This window comes from Herpailurus yagouaroundi, unplaced genomic scaffold, assembly GCF_014898765.1.
Source record: "Herpailurus yagouaroundi ecotype Mexico unplaced genomic scaffold, PumYag 162, whole genome shotgun sequence".
NCBI lineage: Eukaryota > Metazoa > Chordata > Mammalia > Carnivora > Felidae > Herpailurus > Herpailurus yagouaroundi.
In genome coordinates this window covers 49116787-49141869 of record NW_024412403.1, presented here as the reverse complement: position 1 = coordinate 49141869, position 25083 = coordinate 49116787, and the positions used below count along the sequence as shown (strand labels likewise).

Below are 25083 nucleotides of genomic sequence, written 5' to 3'. Positions count from 1 at the left end.
TCTCCTTGTATGTGTTTAAGGCAGCATCTTCTGGAATCCCTCGCCAATTATCTTTTGCTTTTATCCTATGTTGACTCCCCTAACTCCTACATCCTTTTACTTCTTTTACTCCCTCACTTTGTGGTGTTCCTTGAGAAATCGATCTTTAGAATAGCTTATTATGGAAGATAATATTTTTGAGTTTTTACATGTCTGAAAATATCCTCATTTTACTGATAATATTGTTTAGGCAGACAGATTTTTAAACTAAAATGAGGACTTTTGAAGGCACTGTTCCACTATTTTCTAACTTCAAGGGCTAAGAAGTCAAATGTCATTCTGAGTCTGGATCCTTTGGGACCTATTTTCTTCTCAGACACTTTTATTTTTTAATTTTATTTATTTATTTTGTGAGAGAATGCACACAAGAAGGGGAGGGGCAGGGGCAGCGAGAGAGAATTCCAGGCAGTTCCTGCACTGTCAGAGTGGAGCCTGACACGGTGCTCAAACTCAAAAACCATGAGAACCTGTGCCAAAATCAAGAGTCGAACACTTAACTGACTGAGCCACCCAGCACCTCTCTTCTCAGAAACATTTTAAGATCTTGTCTTTATCCCAATACTCTGAAATTTTTCAACTTGTGTGCTTTGGTTAGTCTTTTTTTTTTTTTTTTCTTTTTCTTTTGCTGAGCATACATTAGACCTTTTAAATTTGGAAACCTGTCATTCAGCTCTGAGAAATTACTTTTCTAGGATAATTTTGCACCTTTTACCCTCCTCTCTCTTCTGGAATCTATAGTTAGGTGTTGTAGTCCCTGGAATAATCAGATTTCCTTATTTTTGCTCATTTTCATTACTTTGACTTCTTTGTTCTAGTATTTATAACATTTTAATTTGATTGTTCAAACCTATTTAAAGTGTTATTCTTTCAAAAATAATTTTCTTCTATGAAAATTTAAAAAAAATTTTTTTTTTCAACGTTTATTTATTTTTGGGACAGAGAGAGACAGAGCATGAACGGGCGAGGGGCAGAGAGAGAGGGAGACACAGAATCGGAAACCGGCTCCAGGCTCTGAGCCATCAGCCCAGAGCCCGACGCGGGGCTCGAACTCACGGACCGCGAGATCGTGACCTGGCTGAAGTCGGACGCTTAACCGACTGCGCCACCCAGGCGCCCCTATGAAAATTTTAAATAGCATTATATGCCTATGTGCATGTGCAATTGGCATTTTCTCTGAGACACTACTCTTAGACCATTATAAATCTCATGATAAAATATGCTTCTTGAGAAAGATTTTGCCTCTTCAAATATTTTCTTTATATAGGGTTTACTCACCTCAAAATATGTGCCTTTTAGTTTCCCTATTGTTAATTAAACTTAGTTTTAAGTGATTTCTCCAAAACGTGTCAAGTATCATAAGATGTTGGCAAGAAGAAAAAGTAGCTTATGAACATCTGTGGCCATGCTACAAATGAAGCTGAAGTATAAATAACTGTGAAATAGAAAGACGTGGAGATGATTCCAGCAATCAGACTTGGCCAAAGCACAGGGCTTTTGGCAATGGCTTGGTATGTGGAATGCATTACCCACTTAAATCAAAGTCCACATACCTGTTATTTCTTTTTTCCATTTTCCATTCACCATAGTGGTGTGTTTTCTTTTTCTTTTTTTTCTTTTTCCTTTTTTTTTTTTAAAGGTCCTCAGGCATCTGAGCAAGAATTTAATCTCTAGAGTGTTACATGCCCAAACATCCTTTGTCCGTACAATTTATTTAAATGAGTGGTATGGATGATTTTTTATTGGGTTCCTTTTACTGCAAATGATAATGGTACCTTCTGTCAGTTGGTAAGTTTACAAAATGCTTTGATGTGCAGTCTCTCACTAAAATCCCTGTAAGTTTTAATCCTCATTGCAGTTTGTAAAAGCAGATGGTAATAGTACAATGATGAAGAGCCTCATTATTCTTTTTTTAGTTTATTTAAATTCAAGTCAGTTAACATACAGTATAGTATTGGTTTTAGGCATAGAACCCAGTGATTCATCACTTACATATAACACTCAGTGCTCATCCACACAAATGCCCTCCTTAATGCTCATCACCCATTTAGCCCATACCCTCACCCACCTCCCCTCCAGCAACCCTCAGTTTGTTCTCTGTATTTAAGAGTCTCATGGTTTGCCTCCATTTTTCATATTTTTCCTTCTCTTCCTTTTATGTTTATCTGGTGTGTTTCTTAAATTTCACATATAAGTGACATCAATATGTATCTTTCATATTGACTTATTTCACTTACATAATACACTCTAGTTCCATGCATGTTGTTACAAATGGCAAAATTTCATTCTTTTTGATTGCCGAGTAATATCCTAGGTAATATACAATATCTTCTTTATCCATTCCTCAGTCAATGGACATTTGTGCTTCTCCCATATTTGGCTGTTGTTCATAGTGCTGCTATAAACATTAGGGTGCATGTGCTCCTTGAAATCAGCATTTTTGTATCCTTTGGATAAATGCCTAGTAGTGAAATAGTTGGGTCATAGGGTAGTTTTATTTTTTTGAGGAAACTCCACATTGTTCTCCAGAGTGGCTGCGTCAGTCTGCATTCCCCCCAACAGTGCAAAAGTGCTCCCCCTTTTCTGCATCTTTGCCAAGATGGGTTGTTTTCGGAGCTGTTAATTTTATCCATTCTGAGAGGTTTGAGGTGTTATCTCATTGTGGTTTTGATTTGTATTTCCCTGATGATGAGAGCCTCATTGTTCTTAACCAAAGAATAGATTACCATCTTGTACCATATGTAGAATGATCGATGTGTGTGATATATATAGCACTCAAAAAGTGATTTGCCTTTGTTGTAACACTAGACTCTGTCATCTTATAGATTCTGGCAGTGTTTTAATGCATTGCCTCAATAGTCAAGAATCTGGGGGCACGCGGGTGGCTCAGTCACATAAGAGTCCAACTTTGGCTCAGGTCATGATCTCGCATCAGGCTCTGTGCTGACATCTCGGAGTCTGGAGCCTGCTTCAGATTCTGTGTCTTCATCTCTCCCTGCCCCGTCCCCCCTCACACATGCTCTCTCAGAAATAACATTAAAAAAAAAAAAAAAAAAAAGTCAAGAATCTGATTTCCCTGAACTCCATAAACTTCTCCTGTTACTGCTTATTATCCTCTGTACCAAATGAACTGTTGTCCTGTTATTTACTCATTTGTAAAATGCATTTCCATCTTTTATGTGTTCTGCATTCTTATTCAATTACAAACTTCTCAAAAATGGTAATTATATCCCAAAAGCCTTGTACAAATTTGAGACTCAAAATAGCTGATTCAAGTTGGTTTTACATTCAAAATTACTTTTCCTGCTAAGTGTGCTGTTAAAAGGAACTTAGTTTCAGGCAAATGGCAAACAGCTTTACTGCCTGAAATTCTTAAGAGGATTTGCTCTCTGTATTCTTTGAATGAAATTTGCCAAATATTGCATAGTAAGTTAATGCATAATTCTTTTTTTTCTATTTGTTTTTCTTTTTTTTTTACTTTTTTTTTATATATGAAATTTATTGTCAAATTGGTTTCCATACAACACCCAGTGCTCATCCCAAAAGGTGCCCTCCTCAATACCCATCACCCACCCTCTCCTCCCTCCCACGCCCCATCAACCCTCAGTTTGTTCTCAGTTTTTAACAGTCTCTTAGGCTTTGGCTCTCTCCCACTCTAACCTCTTTTTTTTTTTTTTTCCCTTCCCCTCCCCCATGGGTTCCTGTTAAGTTTCTCAGGATCCACATAAGAGTGAAACCATATGGTATCTGTCTTTCTCTGTATGGCTTATTTCACTTAGCATCACACTCTCCAGTTTCATCCACGTTGCTACAAAAGGCCGTATTTCATTTTTTCTCATTGCCACGTAGTATTCCATTGTGTATATAAACCACAATTTCTTTATCCATTCATCAGTTGATGGACATTTAGGCTCTTTCCATAATTTGGCTATTGTTGAGAGTGCTGCTATGAACATTGGGGTACAAGTGCCCCTATGCATCAGTACTCCTGTATCCCTTGGATAAATTCCTAGCAGTGCTATTGCTGGGTCATAGGGTAGGTCTATTTTTAATTTTCTGAAGAACCTCCACACTGCTTTCCAGAGCGGCTGCACCAATTTGCATTCCCACCAACAGTGCAAGAGGGTTCCCATTTCTCCACATCCTCTCCAGCATCTAGAGTCTCCTGATTTGTTCATTTTGGCCACTCTGACTGGCGTGAGGTGATATCTGAGTGTGGTTTTGATTTGTATTTCCCTGATAAGGAGCGACGCTGAACATCTTTTCATGTGCCTGTTGGCCATCCGGATGTCTTCTTTAGAGAAGTGTCTATTCATGTTTTCTGCCCATTTCTTCACTGGGTTATTTGTTTTTCGGGTGTGGAGTTTGGTGAGCTCTTTATAGATTTTGGATAGTAGCCCTTTGTCCGATATGTCATTTGCAAATATCTTTTCCCATTCCGTTGGTTGCCTTTTAGTTTTGTTGTTTCCTTTGCTGTAGTTAATGCATAATTCTTAAGCATAGAATCAAACATACCTACAACTCCAAGCAATTTATTTTGTTTTTTTAATGTAAAGACATAAGGCCTAGCCTAGACTGTTTGACAAGTACTTTTTCTTTCCTCATGCTGCTTCAAGAATATATGTGTATTCACTGTCCTCATGATTTAAAAATAGAATTAGGAAGGAATATTGTTTCCCACCTCTAAAGGATATATCACATTTTTTAAAATTTCTCTCCCACACAGCTATGAATTCCAGGTGAAACCCAAAAACCCACTTGGAGAAGGCCCAGCCAGCAACACAGTGGCATTCAGTACTGAATCAGGTAATCACATCAATTCCCAAATCAAGGATGTAAACAGCCTCAATGTTTTGCATATGGAGATTGTTTGAAATTCAGCTAAATAAACACGGTGTATAGTTTCTTGAATTTCAAAACAAATTGATCAAAGTAGCTTTAAGAAAATACTACTTACATTTTTTTTCACTTATTTCGATGTCAAAAAAAGGCGTATCAGTTTAAAAGATAAAAAGTGGGCTCCTGGGTAGCTCAGTCTGTTAAGCCTCTGACTTGATTTCCACTCAGGTCATGATCTCTCACCATCATGAGATGGAGCCCCATGTTAGGCATGGAACCTGCTTAAGATTCCTCCCCCCTCCCTTCCCTCTAGTCCTCCCCCACTCCTGCACGCAAATGTGTTCATGTGCTCTTTCTCTAACAAAAAAAAAAAAGGAGGGGGGGGATCTATACTTACAAACTGAACAAATGCTCCTCTGTATGCTTAAAGTCCAAGACTAGAATCAAAATATCAGATACGCTGAACTGAGGTACCTCCAGAAAGGGAATTTATTTGATACTTTTTTGATAAACAGCTGTGAAATTTTCTGACCTACATTCCAATTCCTTTCAAAGATAAATCTATACTCACAGCATTATTTGTGTAATTTTTACACCAACTGTACGTCATGGCATTTTGGTAATTTTACCATCAATAGTTTCCTGTCTGAATTTAAAAGAGGAAGCTTTAAAATGGAATGAGCGCTTGAAGAGCAACAAAAAATTCCAAAAGATGCAGCTGAGTACCTGGCAGAAGACTGTCCAATGGAGAACAATTCCAAAACACCCCTTCAAATTGTCTTTAGCAAGAGTGTACCACTTTGCAAGTCAGACTTGACTGTAAGCGTCCACCTTCTTCACTCTGCCACCGAAACACCAGGGCTTACCTAGTAACATCTGACTCTGTGTTTGCTATTTCTCTTCAGCGGACCCAAGAGTCAGCGAGCCAGTTTCTGGTAAGTACCTGTGTCAGTGTGAACACAATACATGCTTTTCTAAACTGATTCAACTAAACAGGCATGGCGGAGTTTTGGTCATGATTTCATTTTCATCCATTTAGTCTTAGAATATCAGCCAGGTGCAAATACTTACCTAAAACATTCACTAACATTGAGAACCTAGGATGTTTGGGGAACAAGTTGGATATTTTGAAACTCCCTGTCATTTGTGTGCGAGGCCAGCTCAAAATTTGTTAAATAAGTCACGACAGAACAACTTCATTTCCACCTTTAATAGCAAGTCACATTAAAGCAGCTGTTTAAATTATATACTGCTACCAAAACAAAGCAACAAAATCTTAAATTTGCTCCTAAAGGGATGCTGGTCTACACTCAACACCTAAACACACCGCTTCTCTCACTAGTGACAGGAACTTAATTAGGGGTTTATATGTTTAAACTCATAGAATGGTTTGAGTCTAATATTTAGCATTGTAGAAAACCAGGTTATCAGCAAGCTGACAATGAACTTTGCAAACTGCTTTCTAAAAAGCATTTAGGACTGGGGCACCTGGGTGGCTCAGTCAGTTGATTGTCCAACTTTGGCTCAGGTCATGATCTTGTGCTTCACTGCTGTCAGTCTGGCAGCGCAGAGCCTGCTTTGGATCCTCTGTCCCCTCTTGCTGCCCTTGCTTGCACTCTCTCAAAAATAAACATTTAGAAACAAAACAAAACAAAAAGCATTTAGGATGGCTCTTCAATATGCAAAGTTGGATGCTAACCTCAAACCATGTGTTCTCCTTCTGTAGCAGGAAGAGATGCCATCTGGACCGAAAGACCCTTTAATTCAGACTCTTACTCAGAATGTAAGGGCAAACAGTATGTCAAACGGACATGGTATAAAAAGTTTGTAGGGGTGCAGCTGTGCAACTCTCTCAGATACAAGATTTATCTGAGTGACTCCCTCACAGGTAAGTGGGGCTCCCAGCTCTGTTTTGAGCCTTGTCCTTCAGGGAATGCTTTACAGCATTCTGTAACTTAGCCTTTTCTATGGACAGCTCCAGCCATTACTTTTCTTTTGAGCAATTTTTTTCTTTTTGAGCAAGATAGTCCTGGAATACTTAGCCTGGGATTCGAGATATGCTATTAGAATGTAAATAATGAAAATGCAACTTGAAACAAAACCATCGTGGCAAATTTGAATGTAAAGGCACTTGGCCATATCAAAGTTCCATTTTGTTACAGCCACCAAAGACAGACAAGCCTACTGATAATAAAATGAGTGAAACAATAATCATGGAACGAATAGGACAGATTTAATGTTTTAAGTCTGTCAGAGACCAGATCAAAACACCTGACCAAAAGGGTTATAAATCCTTGATCCAGACCTGATCAGTGCATGGTTACCATGTTCTCTCATATACTCATACAGTAAAAATTTTAAACAAGTAAGGCTGGCCTCACCATGGAAAGGCAGACATTTGTTCAGGCACTCAATAAGCAGCTACTGTGTTCAGATGTTTTCTAGGTGCTGGGGACAAACCAGTAAACAAACCTGATTCCTGCTTTCTAGCAGCTTACAATTTAGTAGAGACAGACAACTATGTACAGAAAAATTAAAAGGGGTGAGAGAAAATGGCCCAACGGAAGCTCCTTTAGCTGGAACTGTCTCCCTGAAAAGCTAAGATTTGTGCTAAGAAGAAAACTAGAAGGAATCACCCCAGCAAAAATGTAGGGATGAAGCACCAGAGGGAGAAGGAAGAGAAATGCAAAGGCCTCTGCCAGAACACGCCTAGCCAGTTCCACTAGTGTGCTCAGGTGTAGTAAGGGGAAGGTCAGGCAGGCATAAAATCATGGGTTCTCTTTTGAATAGGAGACTGACTGCAGGAGAGATTTACGAAGAGGAGTAACATTATCTGAGCTGTATTTTAAAGAGATGACTGATCTCTGGGAGGAGAGGGAGAGGAGTAAGAGAGGCAAGAGTAAAAGCAGTGGTGCCAGCTGAAGACTTACTCCATACTTCAGTGAAAAGACACTGATGGCTTGAACTGGCGGGGGGAGGGGGGGTAGTACAGAAGCAGGGAAGACTTTATCTGAAAAAATTTGATTATTTCAGAATTATCCTTTATCAAAGATAGTATCACTTTATGATGCTTTTAATTTCCGGTTCCTCAGGAAAATTTTATAACATAGGCGATCAGAGAGGCCATGGAGAAGATCACTGCCAGTTTGTGGATTCGTTTTTGGATGGCCGCACAGGACAGCAACTAACTTCTGACCAGTTACCCACCAAAGAAGGTATGTTTTCTGAGCCTCCTCCTAAGCCAGAGGATTTTACAAAGAGAATTCAAGCTGAGGAAAGCAATCATTTTAAAAATTATTCTACAGTATTGCTGCTCTAATTATCTGACTAGAAAAAAAGATCTTCACATAAGACCTTAATAGAAATTTCTCAAATTACCTCCCAGTCCTTAAGACTCTACTCCTTAGAGCTAAAGGAAATTACACACGGACATCTATTAAAGGCATTCTACTCCAAGAACACTGAATTTGCAAAAACAGCTATAAAAGAGTAGTATTTCCCAATCTTAAATCACTCTTGTATTACCTTTATTGTTTTGTCATACCGAGCACACTGGCGTTTTTTTATTCCATTATTTGCCTTAGAAGTCATTATATAAACATAATTAAAACTGAACAATTCTGGTGAGTAATGAATAACCACTGTAACTTGCTAAAGACATATTAGCATTAAGTTCCTCGAGAATTCAAAAGACTGAAAATTTAATCCTTATCTAGGCAGGGCAGGAGAGAGCAAATTAAATGTCCACATTACTCAGGAATCACTAAGAGGTTTTTAAATTATTTGACTAGTCTTTTCAGCAACACGTTTTGTTCACTGGCTTTTAAGTCATCTTTTACTGTAAGTTGAAACTGCTGCCTCTTACGAATTGGATATGAAACATACTGCAAATTGTGTATATTGCCCTAACATTTACATTCACAGCAAAATTTGTAATCATTTGATGTAGCATCCTTAAAGGAAGATTTCACCTACACTTAATTTTTAGAAATTTAGCATTCTTAGAATGACCCTTTGTTTCCTAACACTGTGGTAAACACCACGTTTACTGGTCACTTCTTCACAGACCACCAGTCTGTAATGTGCAGAAAGAACACTTTCACAAAAGATGCAGAGAGTATACTGAACATGGCCAAGACACTCAGAAAAACCTCTCTGACTCCTACCCGCTTTCAGCTTGGTCTCTCAGGCACTACCAACCAGCTCATCCCAACACGTAGGCAGGTATCAGAAGAGTTTCAGGTGCCCCTCCTGTTTAGCCAGCCATTACTATCTTAGTAAAGACACCAGGGTCTCTATTACCACCTATTTTCTAAAATACTTTGCTTCACCTAGAGTAGCATTCAGCCATTCAGTGACACCCCTCAGTCTGTGAGTGGTGACGGCCAAAATAGAGCAGCTATTAAAATAAAATCATTTTCCTTCTTAGGTTATTTCAGAGCAGTTCGCCAAGAACCTGTCCAATTTGGAGAAATAGGTGGTCACACCCAAATCAATTATGTCCAGTGGTATGAATGTGGGACCACAATTCCTGGAAAATGGTAGATGCTGCAATCATGTTCAAATGTGCCTTCTGTTCTATCACGGCAAAAAACAATTGGAAACGCTATAGTATTTGTCACATTCATTTAAAGCTGTTATGTTTACTATGTATTAAAGTTTAATAGCAATAGTAGATGTTTATTAGATTGCTGAGAATATTTATCAGGTTTTACAAAATCATTTTAAGAAAACAAGATATTGACATTAACAATAACATTTTTAGGGAAGCTGGCTCCCTATTCATGGTATTTTAAGAGATCATTTGTATATTATTTATCACACTGTTGTAATGATGTTTTGAGATACTTTTATAACAAATTTAACATCAAAAACTAATATACTTTTTAAAAAATATTTACTTTTATTAAAGTGTATTCTTCTTACTGGTGAGTTAATTCCATAAATCTCAACTTGGTTTAACTTATTAGATCAAATTATCTTCAGCATTTGTATCAGGGGAGGGGAAGGGTCCTAATATTCATGTTTATTTAAAGTTCAAACTTTTAGCACTAGCTAAACAGCTTTTCTGAAGCATTTCAGTAGTTAACCATGCTGATAAACATTTCCTTAAATCTTCGCAAATTACTGAAAATATGGTTTGAAGCAGGAAATTTGACTTCAGCTGCAAACTGAATATCTGACATTCAATTTCAAAACACCCATTTTCTTTCTACCCATAAATGTGTTACAGTATCTGAATGTACTTTGTCAAACTGTCCCGTTAAGCAACTGCCTTTATATTATTTTTAATATAATTCTAATGAAGATGTATGTAGAGTCTGAATGTGAAGTCTTCCCTACCATTTTACAGGATATGTACTCTACTTTTATACATTAGACCTCTATGCACGAATGTATCAGATGATGTTTTCATAATTTTGTCTAACTCAACCTGTAATGACAATGTTTTAAAAAAGTCCTTCATTTGGAGGATAGGAGAATGCTGCCTCGTTGCCCTTATTCTGAAAGGACCTTTCCTCTGCTCTCCATCATGCTTCAATTTTATCAGTGCTATGTTTTGTATTTTTTAAGCAAGTATAAACTGCAATAAAGAGATGTAGTTTTTTTAAGACTGAGTTCTTCATTTCTGAATGATTCACCTAAGGAAAATCACAAAGTTATTCAGGATCTACCCCAACCCCCCCCGTATCTAAGTGTCATGGTTTTAAGCCAATGATTATTAAATGCATTTCTTTTAAAGTCAGGACAAAAAACAAATAACTGTGAGCTAAAATGTCTACACTTAACAGACCAAACATCAAAAAGGATTTCGCTCATGTAGTTTAGTCATTGACATATACAAGACCACTAATGGATTCAATTGTCTTTATTAACCTATCAATGTTACATTTTATACATAATACCTAGTTGTCTTCTCAAAGGGATCTACTTTAGTACATCATGTTAATAATAAAAAGCCAAGTAAGATGGCTAAACTTCAACCTAGCGTTTTAATATCCTCCGGACAAGGCAAGCTAGAAAGTCAATCACTTTACACACGTCAGAGTAGTGTTCCAAAATAACTAGGCAGCTGCTACACTTTTAAGCAAGGGAAGAAAAAAACTTTCATTTTGGTCTTTTTGTGTTCTAGCAAATTATACTTTCAATTAACAGCAACAATGATATCAAAAAATGCTCTGCTTTTTAAATTTCTGGACTTCAATACAAATTAAAATAGTAGTACTGGAGTCTTTTGGGAGGCAAATAAGCTAGCAGCTACATTAATCAGTGTAGCTGAGCCTCTTTATCGATAACCAGGTCCAGGTTGGGTATAGCCCTGACCAAAGGGAGGGCGGGTACGTGCATAAGGGTTAGGCCCACTAGGAGGTGGAGCCATAGTACTTCCAGGAGGTGGAGTAAAACCTGGTCTCGGCTGATAGGCCCCGGGTTGGCTTGGAGCCATTCCAGGCTGTGAGGCAGGGGCCACAGTGTAACTCGTAGGCTGAGAAGTTTGGGTAGTGTAAGTTTGTGAAGGGTAACTGCTCGCCTGGTACTGCTGCGGTGGTTGAGCAGGCAGTTGTTGAGGCTGACCCGCAAAGGCAGGAGCCGGTGCCTGGGAAGTTGGTTGCTGGCCATATCCCTGGAACTGCTGAGGCTGCTGGGGTCCAGTCTGCTGACTATAACCTGCTGAAAAGGCAAAATAAAGTACACATATACCTTATTTTTCTTTTGGTGAAAATTTTCCAGAGAATTAGTCTTACTGTAATGGACCAAAAAAGAGGAGAAATTTAAACTTATTCCTAAGTATTTATGTAACAAGTAGCGTAGATTCCATCATATAATATTACTTCAAAACCAAGTAGTAGCAAAAAGGTATTGCCTAAACAATTTCTTACAACGCTCTAATCTTAAATGGAAACCAATATATGCATATGTCTTCATTATGTTTCTGCACGACTTAATCCCTGAGAGCAAATACCTGTTCTAGCATAATCCTAATAAGAACAGATGCTCAAATGACAAATGCAGGAATATAAAGTTAGTCATTAACCTGGCATGGAAGGGAGGCCTATTTAACAACTGTAGCAAGTAAAAACACATTGCAGACAATATTTTTAAATGAAGCAGTGGTGCTACAAATACATCTTACTGTGGTAATGAGATGCTTTAAGGTTTATTCACTCTATAAAAACTAAGCCATTTAAGAATAAACATTAAGTAACCATTTTCACAATCCTACAAATCATTTCTTTTAGATTTGGTATCTGATGTTTTGCCTTTACACTTTGACTGAACAGTAACAGCATAACACACAAAAAGCATACCATATCGCCCCACAATATCAACATCTATATTCATTATTTACTAGGATGTAAATTTTTTTTAAAAGAACAAGTCTGCTTCACTAAAAACTTTTATCTCTACCATGAAACACACCTGCAGCTACTTGCAATGAAACCTCTCCAATGACTGGAATCCTGTCAGCATTAAATACCAGATACATAAGAAAATTATTAAAATATGTACAACCCTGCATTAAAAAAAAAAAAGGATTGAATGAATTTGAGTATATTCTGAACTCACCTTGAACCTGGGTTCAAAATTTACTCATGAAAGAAACCTTTTTGACATAGTCCATGAATAAAACTGGAAAGGTCAAAGGGAAACTGCCAAACCATGAGTGTCAAAAATGGTCCAATGTTACCACCACCACTTACAGTCTCCAAGCAGAGTACTTAGTTGACTATTTCCACATCTCCCAAATTCAAGTTAATAGGACTAGTGGGATCAGAAATACAAAGATGATAATTGGAAAACTAAATTTTACTCATGTGAAGAAGGCCCTACTAAAATCATTAAGAACAAGCTTAACTTTTAATAAGTAAATCAAGTCATTTTACTTATGGTACCAAATACTGAAGTCAACTCATGATAAAATCTTCAATGTTATACAACTTCTCCTAACTTCTACATTAAAACTTGCTTAATTTTTTACTGTAAATTCTTGGAGAGACAGAAGGATCAGCTATTTTACTGAAAATGTCTATAGAAGTTAAGACTATGAGCAAAAAAATGCTGCCTTTTCATCCTGGCAATTGAAATCTAGACTGGCTTTTTAACTGAGTCTGGAAACAACCAGATCCTTAATTATTTCTCAATAGCAGGAATAACGATGGGCCTAAGATGCCATTTCATTAGCAACCTTCTAGTCTTTGATCATAATGTGGCAATGCTTCTTTTTGTGTACAGTTTCCCTCCCACCCCCACCCTCACCCTTGAAAAACAAGTTTGGTGAAGAACAAAAATCTCAAGGAATGGAAATTATGGGACTTTTTAAAGTTAATTAGTATAGGGCAAGGGATCATATGATCCACAAAGTCTAAAATATTTACTATCTAGACTTTCATGGCAGGTAAGTCTGCCACCACTGGACTAGGTTGGAGAATGCAGCATGATATAAGTAATGAACAGCAAAGTCAGGTACACTGGTTCTGATATAGCTTCCCCACTGAATGCTTGCATGTCACAACCTCTCTGAACCAGTTGTCTCGTTTATACAATGAGTGGGTGAGACAAGGACAAAAAATAAAAAACCTGGCTGCACTTTAGAATGACGTGCTTTGCTTTTTTAAAATATCAAAGCCTAAGTCTCACTCCTAACCTGAAACAAAATATCTGGGAGTAGAGTACAGGCACCAGCACAGAGGGGGCTGAAATCCCCTGGATTAGAATGAGGACTAGGTCTTTTGAGCTCTATTATTTCTACAAGTTACGTAATTTGTAACACTACGACTTTAAAGGAAACCTGAAATAATTTCCCCTAATATAATAATCCAAGCTTAAATTCATCTCACCTACTTTACATAATTAAAAACTAACAGCTACAGGTTAAATCACTCTACAGCAAACATCCAAATAAAAGTTGTTATCTGCATTAAAATATACCAAACTCCAACTAAGGCCATAAAATTCTAGTTCAAGAGGCATGACACAGTTTTTTGTTTGTTTTCCTGTGAACAGCCTGAGAGTAAACATTCTAGGTTCTGTGGGCCACACAATCTCTGTTACAACTACTCAGCTCTGCCATTACAGTGCCAAGGAGCAACAGCATGAAATGAATGGGTGTTGATGTATTCCAATAAAACTTAATACACAAAAACAAGTGACAGGCCATATTTGGCCTGTGGGCTACAATTTGCTAACTCCTACTCTAAATGATACTATAAAACTCTATAAAATAGAATTTAGGTAATATTCACCTTATATAAGTTATTTTTAATTACAGTTGAAATTTTGATACTTAAATCTTTGGCTGTGAAACATGAGTGGAACAGAAACTCTGTTTTAACAAAAGTAAAATTACCTGATCTATAACTATCACAGTCAAAGCTACATTAAAGAGATTTGATATTTAAATATGGATAATCTTTAGTGGACAGAAGGTAAAAGAAAATACCTGGGATGCCTGTCTACAACATCTATATTCAACATTCTTTGCTGCCTGGATTCCATTTGACACAAGTCTATTTTTTTGGCCTGTTTTTTGGCATGCCTACATACTTTTTTGGAGATTTAAAAACCTAAGTAGCTTAATTTAGTTCTTATTTAATAAGACTGCCTTTTCATGTATGAGGAAACTACTATTATTTTTACAGTACCCTGGAATTATGTGTTACATATAATGAGGAAAAAAAATCTTGCATTTTTGCAGTTCTAAGTCACTAAGAGCTAATCATAAGACTGTATCATACAAGATAGCTTTTGCTAAAAAATGCTTTCATGCTACAAGTTATTACAAAATCATCTACTATGACTGTTAAATGTTGATTTACAATATTTATGCAAAATATTTACAAATAAATGCTATTTCCTCCAACAAACAAATACTTAAAACCTACTCCGACAATGTAAGTATTACAAATCAAGGAATTAAGAGGAAAGGACTAAAGTTCGATGGGTATAGAAACAGCTCAACACCAACGAGTCGCTCCCTCGGGACACGTGCTCACCTGAATACTGAATACCGTACTGCTGTGGCGGCTGAGGCGGCGCCTGTGGCTGCTGAGCACCATAGCCAGCCTGTTGCGGGTACTGCTGGTACAGCTGACCTAAAAATGACAAGACAAGGAAAAGAGGCAGGTTTAATTTGATAAAGAGAAATATTTTTAAGGCTCATTTAATTCTCTCCCCATCCAAACACACAAATACACTTAGTAACAAGACACAAGAATGTGTTTCCCCTTTAAATGCTACGCACAGAGAAGAATGAACCGAACAAACGGAGCTGATCCGCTGTGGATTAACTGCAGAGAACTCTAATGGGCAGCAAATAACACTAGTGTGGTTACTTCATAAATTCCAGAAAAACAAATGCTTTCAAACCCAAGTACCAACAGATACGTACTACTGATGTTTAGTAAAAATCAACCAAGTCAAAAAACAAAAAATAAAAATCTGAGAAAAGGAACAAATACAACTGACAGCTCCTAAATCTCTCCCAAAACAGTGTATTTGTCATCTAAAGGTTTGAACCTTTGTTACCACATGAACGGACTCTCTGGTAACAAGGAACTATGCGACATCTTTCATTACAGACCTCAGAGATTCCTATGGTATTTGGCAACAATTTGCTTTTCCATCATCCGAATATCCTAGCCCATCATGTTTCGGAATCTGATAAAGCCTACATGGTTCCTCACTGCACATTTTTGAAAATGGCTTGACACTGGGGATGTAAACTGGGAAATGAGAGTGCTATTTGCGATCAGGAGAGCACAGTTCCTATGGAAAAATCTTTTGGGTACTGTTACTACCTGTAATTTCCAAACAAGCAAGGATTTATTGGTGCACATCTTTCTCATCTCTACTACTTTACTGTTGTTCTAACAGTGGATTTAGCTAGATCTAATGCCTAGAGTAGCAATAAAACTTGCATTTACTATCTAATATTTAAGTCTTTAATTATATGTTTGCTCATTCAAAAAAAAAAAAAAGTCACATTATCTTAGTGCCACCAAACTGAGGTGCACTAGGCAGCTAACACCCACAGGCTGAACTCAAGGAATAGAGCCCACTCCACTGGGCTCCCTGCTCAGCCCTATGTACCACAGCACTAACTGAGATATGCCTGTACTTATTAGAGCCAGTTTATTTTCTAGCAAGCAGTTGTTTGCTTTTTATGATAGAAATAAAATCTGATGGGGCGCCTGGGTGGCGCAGTCGGTTAAGCGTCCGACTTCAGCCAGGTCACAATCTCGCGGTCCAGGAGTTCGAGCCCCGCGTCGGGCTCTGGGCTGATGGCTCAGAGCCTGGAGCCTGTTTCCGATTCTGTGTCTCCCTCTCTCTCTGCCCCTCCCCCGTTCATGCTCTGTCTCTCTCTGTCCCAAAAATAAATAAACGTTGAAAAAAAAAAATTAAAAAAAAAAAAAAGAAATAAAATCTGCTTAGCTATTTTTAAACTATTAATCCTCTTCCCAAATACAATAACAAAAAGTTGACAAAGTTTCCTAAATGCTTTCTTCATGGTTTAAGACTCACAGACAGCACAAAATGTAGCACAAGAGTGAACTACCTTGGAAGACACCACATTAATCCTAGATTTTATTTCATAACTAAATTTCAGAACAGCAAGAGAACAGGATGAAGCGCAGAGTAATTGTGAAACTTCTCATACTGCACTGTGTTGCACAAAGTGGCAGCCAGCCTCCGAGATAACCCCCTGCACGGCCTTAGCATATGCACAAGACTCCTGCTGTCCTTTACATCTTTGTAAACAAGAAAGATTAACCTCACGATACAAAAGAGCAATAAGCAATAAACACAGGAGTATTCACTCTCTTGTGTAGTCCCCTCCCACACTCAATAAGGCTGACCTATATACCAATAGAATATTGCAGAAATCACAATGACACTTCTGAGGACAGGTCATAAAAGACAGCCACCTTCTACCTTTCTCTCTCGGTCTTTCACTGACTCTCTGGTGGAAGCTGCCAAGGCGTGAGGTCACCCAGCAGGCTGTGAGAGGTTTATGTGAGGAACTAAAGCCTCCAGACAACAACTGTGTGAAAGAGTCATCTTAGAAGTAGATACTCTAGCTCAGATTAAGCTTCTGATGACTGCAACCTCATGAGAGACTGTGACACAAAACCACCTAGCTAAGCCGCTTGCTCTCAGATCCCTGACTCTTTGGAACACTATGAGATAATAAATGTTTGTAGCTTTAAGCATCTATGCTTTGGGATAAATTGTTACACAGCAATAGATAATGAAAATACATAGTTTTTAACTTTGGAAACATGTAGGGGTGACAGCTATTGAAAAGAAAAAGAAGGCATGTAATCAAATAAAAAATGTGAATCTAGCCACCACTGTCATAATTATGAGACAAAAGAAATTCAAATATAGACTAGTATGTAACATTAAGAATCAGTTTTGTTAGGTGTAATAGCATAGAAGTTATGGTAAAAGAAAAACTACCAGTATAGACATGCATACTGAAATAGCTGAGTGAAATAACATGAAGTATTTGATTTAAAATACTTCAGGGAGGGGTGCCTACGCGGTGCAGTCGGTTAAGCCTACAACTCTTGGTTTCAGCTCAGGTTGTTATCTCATGGTACAGTTTGTGGGTTCGGGCCCTGCATTAGGCTTGGCGCTGACAATACAGAGCCAGCTTGGAATTCTCTCCCTCCCCCCCCTCCCTGTTTCCCTCTGCTCTCTCTCTCTCTCAAAATAAATAAACTTTAAAAAATAAAGTACTCCAGCAAATAAAAAAAAAAAAAAGAGGGGGACCAAGGAGGATGCATGAAAATAGAATGCCAAAACATTGGTAAGTGTTGAAGCTGCATAATGGACTCATGTAGAGTTGATTATTCTAGTTCTACTTTTGTGTATGTTTCTATTCAAGTTATCATTCTATTATCAGAAGATTTTACATATTTTAATTCTAGCCTTTTCACCTTTTTGGTTAGTTTGTCAAACAGCAAAACCTCCTGGTCTCCCTGATGATTTTTTAATGCTCTTCTTTGTGTCCTCACCACTTCCAAGTTTTTGGCCAACTACTCAACTGCACATAGTTTTCCAGTAACAAAGGTGCCTACTTTGTCTGAAAAAGGATAATACTCTCCATTTTGTTTCTTTTCATGATGCTCAACAATATGTTTTTAATCAAACATATTAAGACCAAAATCCAGGGTGGCTGGGTGGCTCAGTCGGTTAAGCGTCGAACTTCAGCTCAGGTCATGATCTCACAGTTCGCGGGTTCGAACCCCACATCGGGCTCTGTGCTGACAGCTCAGAGCCTGGAGCCTGCTTCGGATCCTGTGTCTCCCTCTCTCTCTGCCCCTCCCCTGTTCACGCTCTCTGTCTCAAGAGTAAATAAACATTAAAAAAAAAAAAAAAAAAGAACAAAATCCTTGGGGGGAAAGTTGTAATTCCAAGGTCCCTTTTATGGACTTTAAATAACAACTCAGATTTAGTTTAGATTATTTCATATTGTCTTATAAGAAATTCCTATGTTAACCTATTATTAGTAATGGATTTTTATTGATTTTCTCTTCAAATTATAACCAGCGGCTGATATAACTGGTGATGTCAGGGACTCAATATACTTCACAGGTCAAAAAGTACTCATTAAAATGGACCATACTTCATCCTATAAATAACTGATATATTAAGCCAGGGCTGTGCTATCCAATACAATTGCCACATGGCTACTAAGCACCTGAAATGCCGCTAGTCTTAACTACGATACACTGTATGTTTTGGAAGTGTTTCGAACTGGTGCCACACCCCAGATTTCCAATACACAGTACAAAAAAATAAAAGTAAAACATTAGTAACTTTTTAATAATTACATGTTGATACATCAGATACTAGGTTATGTAAAATGTATAACATTAATTTTACCTTTTTAAAAACCTTTTTAAGTGTGACAAATAAAAAAATTACATGTGGTTTCCACTGTTCTTTTTCTTGGACAGCACTGATCTAGAAACTCACCTCCAGAACGCTACTGATTGATGTCACGTGTCAATAACTGTACAATTTTTATAGTGTATGTTTTAACGTAAACTAATAAAATAGAAAATAAAGAAGTTTTAGCAAGGTACACAGTTAATGCCATGCTAAATGAATTCATTGCATATTGAACACTGTTAACCTGATGCCTCTGGAAAAAGGAACTTGGCTGCTATGGGTCAGAGGTGGGAGAGAGAATTTGTGAATTGTATTTTTAAATTTTTACCTGCTTGAAAATAATTTTTCAATTAAAATAAACCCAACAAAATAATTTGAGACATTAACAGAGCCTTAAATCTCATTCCTTTATAAGTGAACAGCAAACATTATTTGGTACAATTATCCCTCCAACTGCCATTCTACAACAGTATACACTGCTTAAGATGCAATTTTTTAAAAACAGAGATGAAAGCTGACCTGAACTGAAGAACGTATTAGGAGTAAAATCCTTAGGAAAAATATTTTCAATCCCAAGGCCCTTTTTATGGAATTTAAGTAACATAAGGAGCCATTAAACTCCCTTCATACCCAAACTCTGCTTTCGCTGTTGCAGTCCACATCTGCTTCTAGTTTGTTCCAGTTTGGGGCAGCTGCACCTTTGTACAAAGACTATAACTAGGGATGGTTGAGAAAAAGCTGAAGCAGTAAGAAATTCTTCCCAAACTATTCACTCATCAGCAAAATGCAACCTGCTAGACCCTATGACTAGCATTCATCCAACAGGACAACTCTAAAAATGTAGCCACAGGATGATTAGGACTCTATTACCTAAGTGCTCAGTTCATTTTAGGCGATAAATTTTTTTTTTTATATGATTAATAAACTCAGTCACTTGCTTCTGTTGCTGAAAATACATACCACTTGACCCTTTTATACACAAATAGAGCACCACCTGGTGTTTGTTTTCAAGTGGAATGTGCAGTTTTTAAACTTCAGTGCCTGCTGTCCTGAGCTTGTGGCCCCTCAGTCCCCTTCAACCATGGTAATGACCCCTTTATCTGTTTAAATACTGAGCTTTCAAGTTCTATTTCATTTGGGACTAGAGACAGTCTTTTAATACCACTAATTTTGTCCAGTTTTCATAATTTACCACGAGAGAATATTAAACCCAGAGAGATTGAACTGCTCATCCAAGGACACATCATTTAGAGAAGACAAGTTTGATTTAAAATACACTGTTTTTCCACAAAAGACATATTACATATTGCTAACTGCACAAAATTTAAGGGCTATTTATCTTTCAAAAAATTACACTTAACTACAGTTATGCTTTACTTCTATTTTAAAAATAGCTCCAATTACAAAAATAATACACTGATGCAAGAAGGGAAAGGAAGCACCTAAGTATTATTATGCAATATGAAATATCACCTCAATGGGTCATCTCTGACATTACCACTGACTGGTGACTGGTATGAATCCTTCCTGATTGGTTGCCATGTATCTATAATCATACAAGCACTTTTTAAGGTATTCTTCTTTTCAATAATCAGAAGCATATCTGACATATTGTTCTATTTGGGTTTTAACCCCAAAACATACCGTTATCAGTAAATCAAAAGTTTTTACAACTGTATTTATAGCATGAATGGTTATGTAATCTCTTTATCATCACCGACAATGCTGCAATAAACATCTCTACACATTTACCTCCCCAAATATGTGCTCTTATTTCTATTTTACCTTCACTCTGACCTGCTTGTGTCTGAGCTCCTGTATAAGGTGGCTGCTGTGGCTGAACTCCTGGTGGGTGAGCTGCAGAGGAGGAGGAAGCAATGCTGTCAGGTGTTCCTGAACGGTCTTCTGCAGGAGCACTGGGTGGCCCTAAATGGTCATGAAAAGTCAGTTTAGTTTCTAATACGAGAATTCTCCCCAGCAAGCTGAACAAATAAGTTCGGTTAAAAGAGAACAAAAATGAAAGTACTACAGAGTAAGCACAACCACAAATATAGCCTTTTACACTGAATGTATATACTTCATTTTTTCCTCTGCTTCACTCTCTTAAGAATACACAGCAACAGGGGCGCCTGGGTGGCTCAGTCAGTTATGCATCCAACTTCGGCTCAGGTCATGATTTCGCAGTCCGTCAGTTTGAGCCCCACATCGGGCTCCAAGCTGACAGCTAGGAGCTTGGAGCCTGCTTCAGATGCTGTGTCTCCCTCTCTCCCTGCCCTTCCCCTGCTCACACTCTGTCTCTCTCAAAAATAAATAAACATTTAAAAATTAAAAAAAAAAAGACATAGCAATGACTGGAAATCCTTTCCTATGATGTGCAGTGTTATATTCCTAAGTCCTAACTTCCCCCCTGCAAAAATCAGAAGCCCTCTCTGCCATACCAATATCCTCCACCTCATGCTACCTAATTTATTTTGTGGATCAACCAAAAGTATCACCTAATTCTTCAATGGGTCCCCATTGCCCATAAATCAAGTTCAACCCTCTAGTTTGGTATTCCAGGGTCCAAACATTGTTTCTCACAATTCCTCCTCTCACGTGCCCACTTCAGCTAAAACTAACCTTTTCCCGAGCCCACAATATATCTAATATTTTTTTCTGCCTCCATTTCATTTATCACTGTCGCCTCCAGTCCCAATTTCATGTATCTACATATAATGGTCTTTAAACCCCGGTTACTACTCTATACTTCCAGTAAGACCTCTTCACTCATAAATACTTTTATCCACTTTTAAACTTCTACAGAGTATACTTTTATGATGACCCTTACCAACTTCTACTTTGCATTTCTGAACAGGTCCCATCTTCCTCTTAGACTACAAGCTCTTTTGGCCAGAGTCCTTTCTGATTCTTTTCGTCTGCCTCACAAAGACTACCTCTCAAATTCTTGGAGCCACTGAAATTCTTCTAAAATAACGAAGAAGTAAATGGACAGAATTCACTAGAGTTCCAGTACTGTGACAGTCAAAAAAGACACTGTGAAGACAACTGTAGATATGTTTATTCCTTTAAGTTCTTTCTGTTCAGCAATATACAAGAGTCATTAAAAGCACAGGTTTTGGAGCCAGACTGCCTAGGTTCAAATGCCAGTGCTGCCACTTAGTAAGCTTTATAACTTTGGGCATGTCACCTCATCTCTTTCTGTGCCTCAGTTTCCTCATCTGTATGAAAGAAATACTAATTTCTACTTCACTTAGGTTACTACAAGGATTAGGAGTTAACAGGAGCTTATAGCAAATATTTGTAAAAATGATATGGCGGGGCACCTGGGTGGCTCAGTCAGTTGAGCATCTGACTTTGGCTCAGGTCATGATCTCACAGTTCGTGAGTTCGAGCCCCACATCAGGCTCTGTGCTGACAGCTCAGAGCCTGGAGCCTGCTTCAGATTCTGTGTCTTCCTCTCTCTCTGCCCCTCCCGTGGTCATGCTCTGTCTCTGTCTCTCAAAAATGAATAAACGTTAAAAAAAAAATTTTTTTTTTTAAATGATTATATGGCAAGAGCTTATGAAAGTGACAACCATTTAGAAAGTTCCACACAGGGACTTGCTATTACAATCTGTCTAATTTCCCTGAGGGCAAACCTCTATCCTCCACACTGATATATCCCAGAACTTAGCTCTGTATTAGGCAACTATATAGTTGGCAACTGGTAGTCCAGGTATTGATGAGAACCTAAACTAGGTTTAGGATAACAAAGTGGCAATGCAGGAGAAACTAATGATTACCAGAGTAAAATGGACAATTTGCTCATTTTATTGATATTTACATACATGTAAATACATACACATACACTCTCTCCTACAAATAACACTGTATTATCTAAAAAAAAAGTGTATTATTTTGACTCCTCTTTTCTCTCTTGTATGTAACCTATTAGTTAATGCTACCCATCTTATCTCTATAATATTTTATCCCTCCTTCCATGTTCACATTCACTATTGCAGTCAAGCTTTTCACAATAGCACACCCAAATAACTACAACGTACCCCCCTGGTATTTTCTATGTGCACAGTTTTTGTTACTTTAACACACAAAGGTATCAGAAAAATGGCCTTCAAATAATGTGAATCATGTTATTCTAGGGTGTGGCATATACTCTAATCAAAATGTTAAGCCTGACTTCCTATTTACTCCTCCATTTGCCATTTCTTCAAGTCGTAAATAGTAAGAAACCATAACAGTAACTCAAATTTCAGTTGCTTTGAAAAGTGATTTTCAGATATATCTCTTGTGCAATGTCTTCTTTTGCCAAGAACATGCATCATATACAAATATCTGTCTCTCCAGAATTTCACACAATTCTCTTTAGTAAATAATCCCATAAAAGTCTCAAAGAAAAAAAAAATAGACTGAATACTACATTTCCAGTTACTGATAATGGCAATGAAAATGGTCAGGTGAACACTCTCAGAGTTAAAAACTAAAAACCTGTAAAATAGCAGAAAACAACTATCTGAAATCACTAGAAGTCAATCAAATGTCAGCAGAAACCAGAAAAGTTTACCCCCCAGTGAATTACAGTGGATGAGAATGACAGGCCCTGACCTCTGCAGCCCCAACAGCAGAAAGCCATAGTATGAACTTGATGGCTGGCCAACTACCTGGAAATTTGAGGGAAAATATCCCTGCAGTAAAAAAGCCACTGAAGAAGTGAGACCTAAAAAGTCAGTATAAGCTCTGCCCCCAAATCTCAGCTAGCCATGGAGTTACGAGGAGGAGACATAAGAGGGCTCAGAAAAAAAAAAAAAAGCAGCACCAAGAGTTGAAAGGACTGAATAGAGATATTAGCTGCTATATTTCATGGGAAAAAAGAATGAGTAGTTTGAATACATACAAGTTTACTCCTTGCCAGAGTAGCAGTAACAAAAAAAATCTCAAGTCACTACAATGTATTAATCATAATGTACAGTTTTCAATAAAAAAATCATCAATATGCAAAGAAACAGGAAAATGTGACCCATACTCAGGGAAAAAAGACAGGCTAAAGAAACTGGACTCCAAATAGGACCAGATGTTGAATGAAGCAGACAAACATCAAGCAGCTATTATAAATATTTTTAAAGAATTAAAAATGCATCAATAAGTTAAAGTAAAATATAGTCTTAATGAAATGCAAAGGTAAGGAATCCCAAAAGAAAAAAATAAACTATAAAAAGAATCAAATGAAAATTCTAAGGCTGTATGTGTAATTGGAATCTGAAGAGGGAAGACAGCAGAAAAAATATTGAAGAAATGACAGTCAAAAAATAAAGAAATCACAGTATAGGTGCTTTTTTAAAAAAGGTTAAAACCATCCATTATAAGAGCTCTTTCTACACAAGGCAAGTAAACCAAAAATCTATATTTAAATTTCAATTTCTCTAATTAAACATCCAAAGAGAGAAGATGGCATCAAATATAATTTAAATCCTACAACAAAACTGAAATAAGATTATAAAATGGTTCAGATTTTTTAAAAAAATATAAACTTTCTGAATTCCACTTTTGATAAAATTCACCTAAACCAAACAATGATTATTCTTTCAAGGGTAGGATTCTACTGACTGGGAAGGTGCATAAGAAAGCTTTCCTGAGTGCTGGAAATCATCTATGTCTTGAACTTAATTGATGTTTTCTGTAGATGTAGACAAAAGTAAAAATTTCTTCAACTGAACCTTTAAGTCAACCTTTATGCACATCACTGTTATCTGTTATCCTTCTATTACAGAAGGAAAGAGAGAGAGAGAAGAAGAGAGGGAACGAAGGATGTGAGGGAGGAACTAACTTACCTGAAACCTGATCATCTGTTAAGCCAAACGCTGACATGACATTTTTATTGATTTCATCTTGGTTTTTTAAAGGATCAAAAGCTGACATACTCGCTGCCATAACCTGAGTAGACTGTTTTCCAGAAGAATCAGAAGCAGCAGGCTTTTCATCCCTACCATCCACAGTATCTGTGAGAGGAATAAACAAAAAGTTGTTCAATTTTATCTATATTCAGTAAGGCTTAAAAAATACAGAAGAATACATACAGTCTGAAATGTTAAGAGTAAATATCTCTGAATATAGGATCATAGATAATTTTACTTTCCTTTTTATACCTTTATTTTTAAAATCAGAAGGATCAAAAATTTAAAAAAAACAGCTTTTTCCAAAAAATCTTATCTACCTCTTTCCCTAAGAATTACTAGATGAGAAAAAAAATTATGAGCTCCTTAACAGAGAAAAATATTTTGCCCCTCTTTTTGGAGCCCCATGACCCATATATAC

The 25083-nt window shown here is 37.4% G+C and overlaps 2 protein-coding genes across 46 annotated transcripts in view; one reads left to right on the top strand and one right to left on the bottom strand.

Annotated features, from left to right (window-relative positions):
- The window catches only part of ABI3BP (ABI family member 3 binding protein), a 266973-nt gene extending 256486 nt beyond the window's left edge, over positions 1-10487 (top strand). For all 42 annotated transcript variants that reach the window (XM_040484350.1, XM_040484344.1, XM_040484370.1 and 39 more), the window contains 5 exons: positions 4763-4842; positions 5781-5810; positions 6602-6763; positions 7968-8090; positions 9305-10487. In XM_040484350.1, the coding sequence (XP_040340284.1) occupies positions 4763-4842; positions 5781-5810; positions 6602-6763; positions 7968-8090; positions 9305-9420 (511 nt within the window). In that variant the 3' untranslated portion in view covers positions 9421-10487. The remainder of the gene's footprint in view (positions 1-4762; positions 4843-5780; positions 5811-6601; positions 6764-7967; positions 8091-9304) is intronic.
- Positions 10488-10726: 239 nt separating this feature from the next.
- The window catches only part of TFG (trafficking from ER to golgi regulator), a 33381-nt gene continuing 19024 nt past the window's right edge, over positions 10727-25083 (bottom strand). Inside the window, exons 5-8 of one of the 4 annotated variants that reach the window (XM_040484323.1) lie at positions 24600-24767; positions 20560-20700; positions 14868-14966; positions 10727-11541 (exon numbers count right to left, since the gene is read on the bottom strand). In XM_040484323.1, the coding sequence (XP_040340257.1) occupies positions 11162-11541; positions 14868-14966; positions 20560-20700; positions 24600-24767 (788 nt within the window). In that variant the 3' untranslated portion in view covers positions 10727-11161. Of the gene's footprint in view, positions 11545-14867; positions 14967-20559; positions 20701-24599; positions 24768-25083 lie in introns of all 4 variants that reach the window. The other 3 variants (XM_040484325.1, XM_040484322.1, XM_040484324.1) reach the window with 3 other exon arrangements.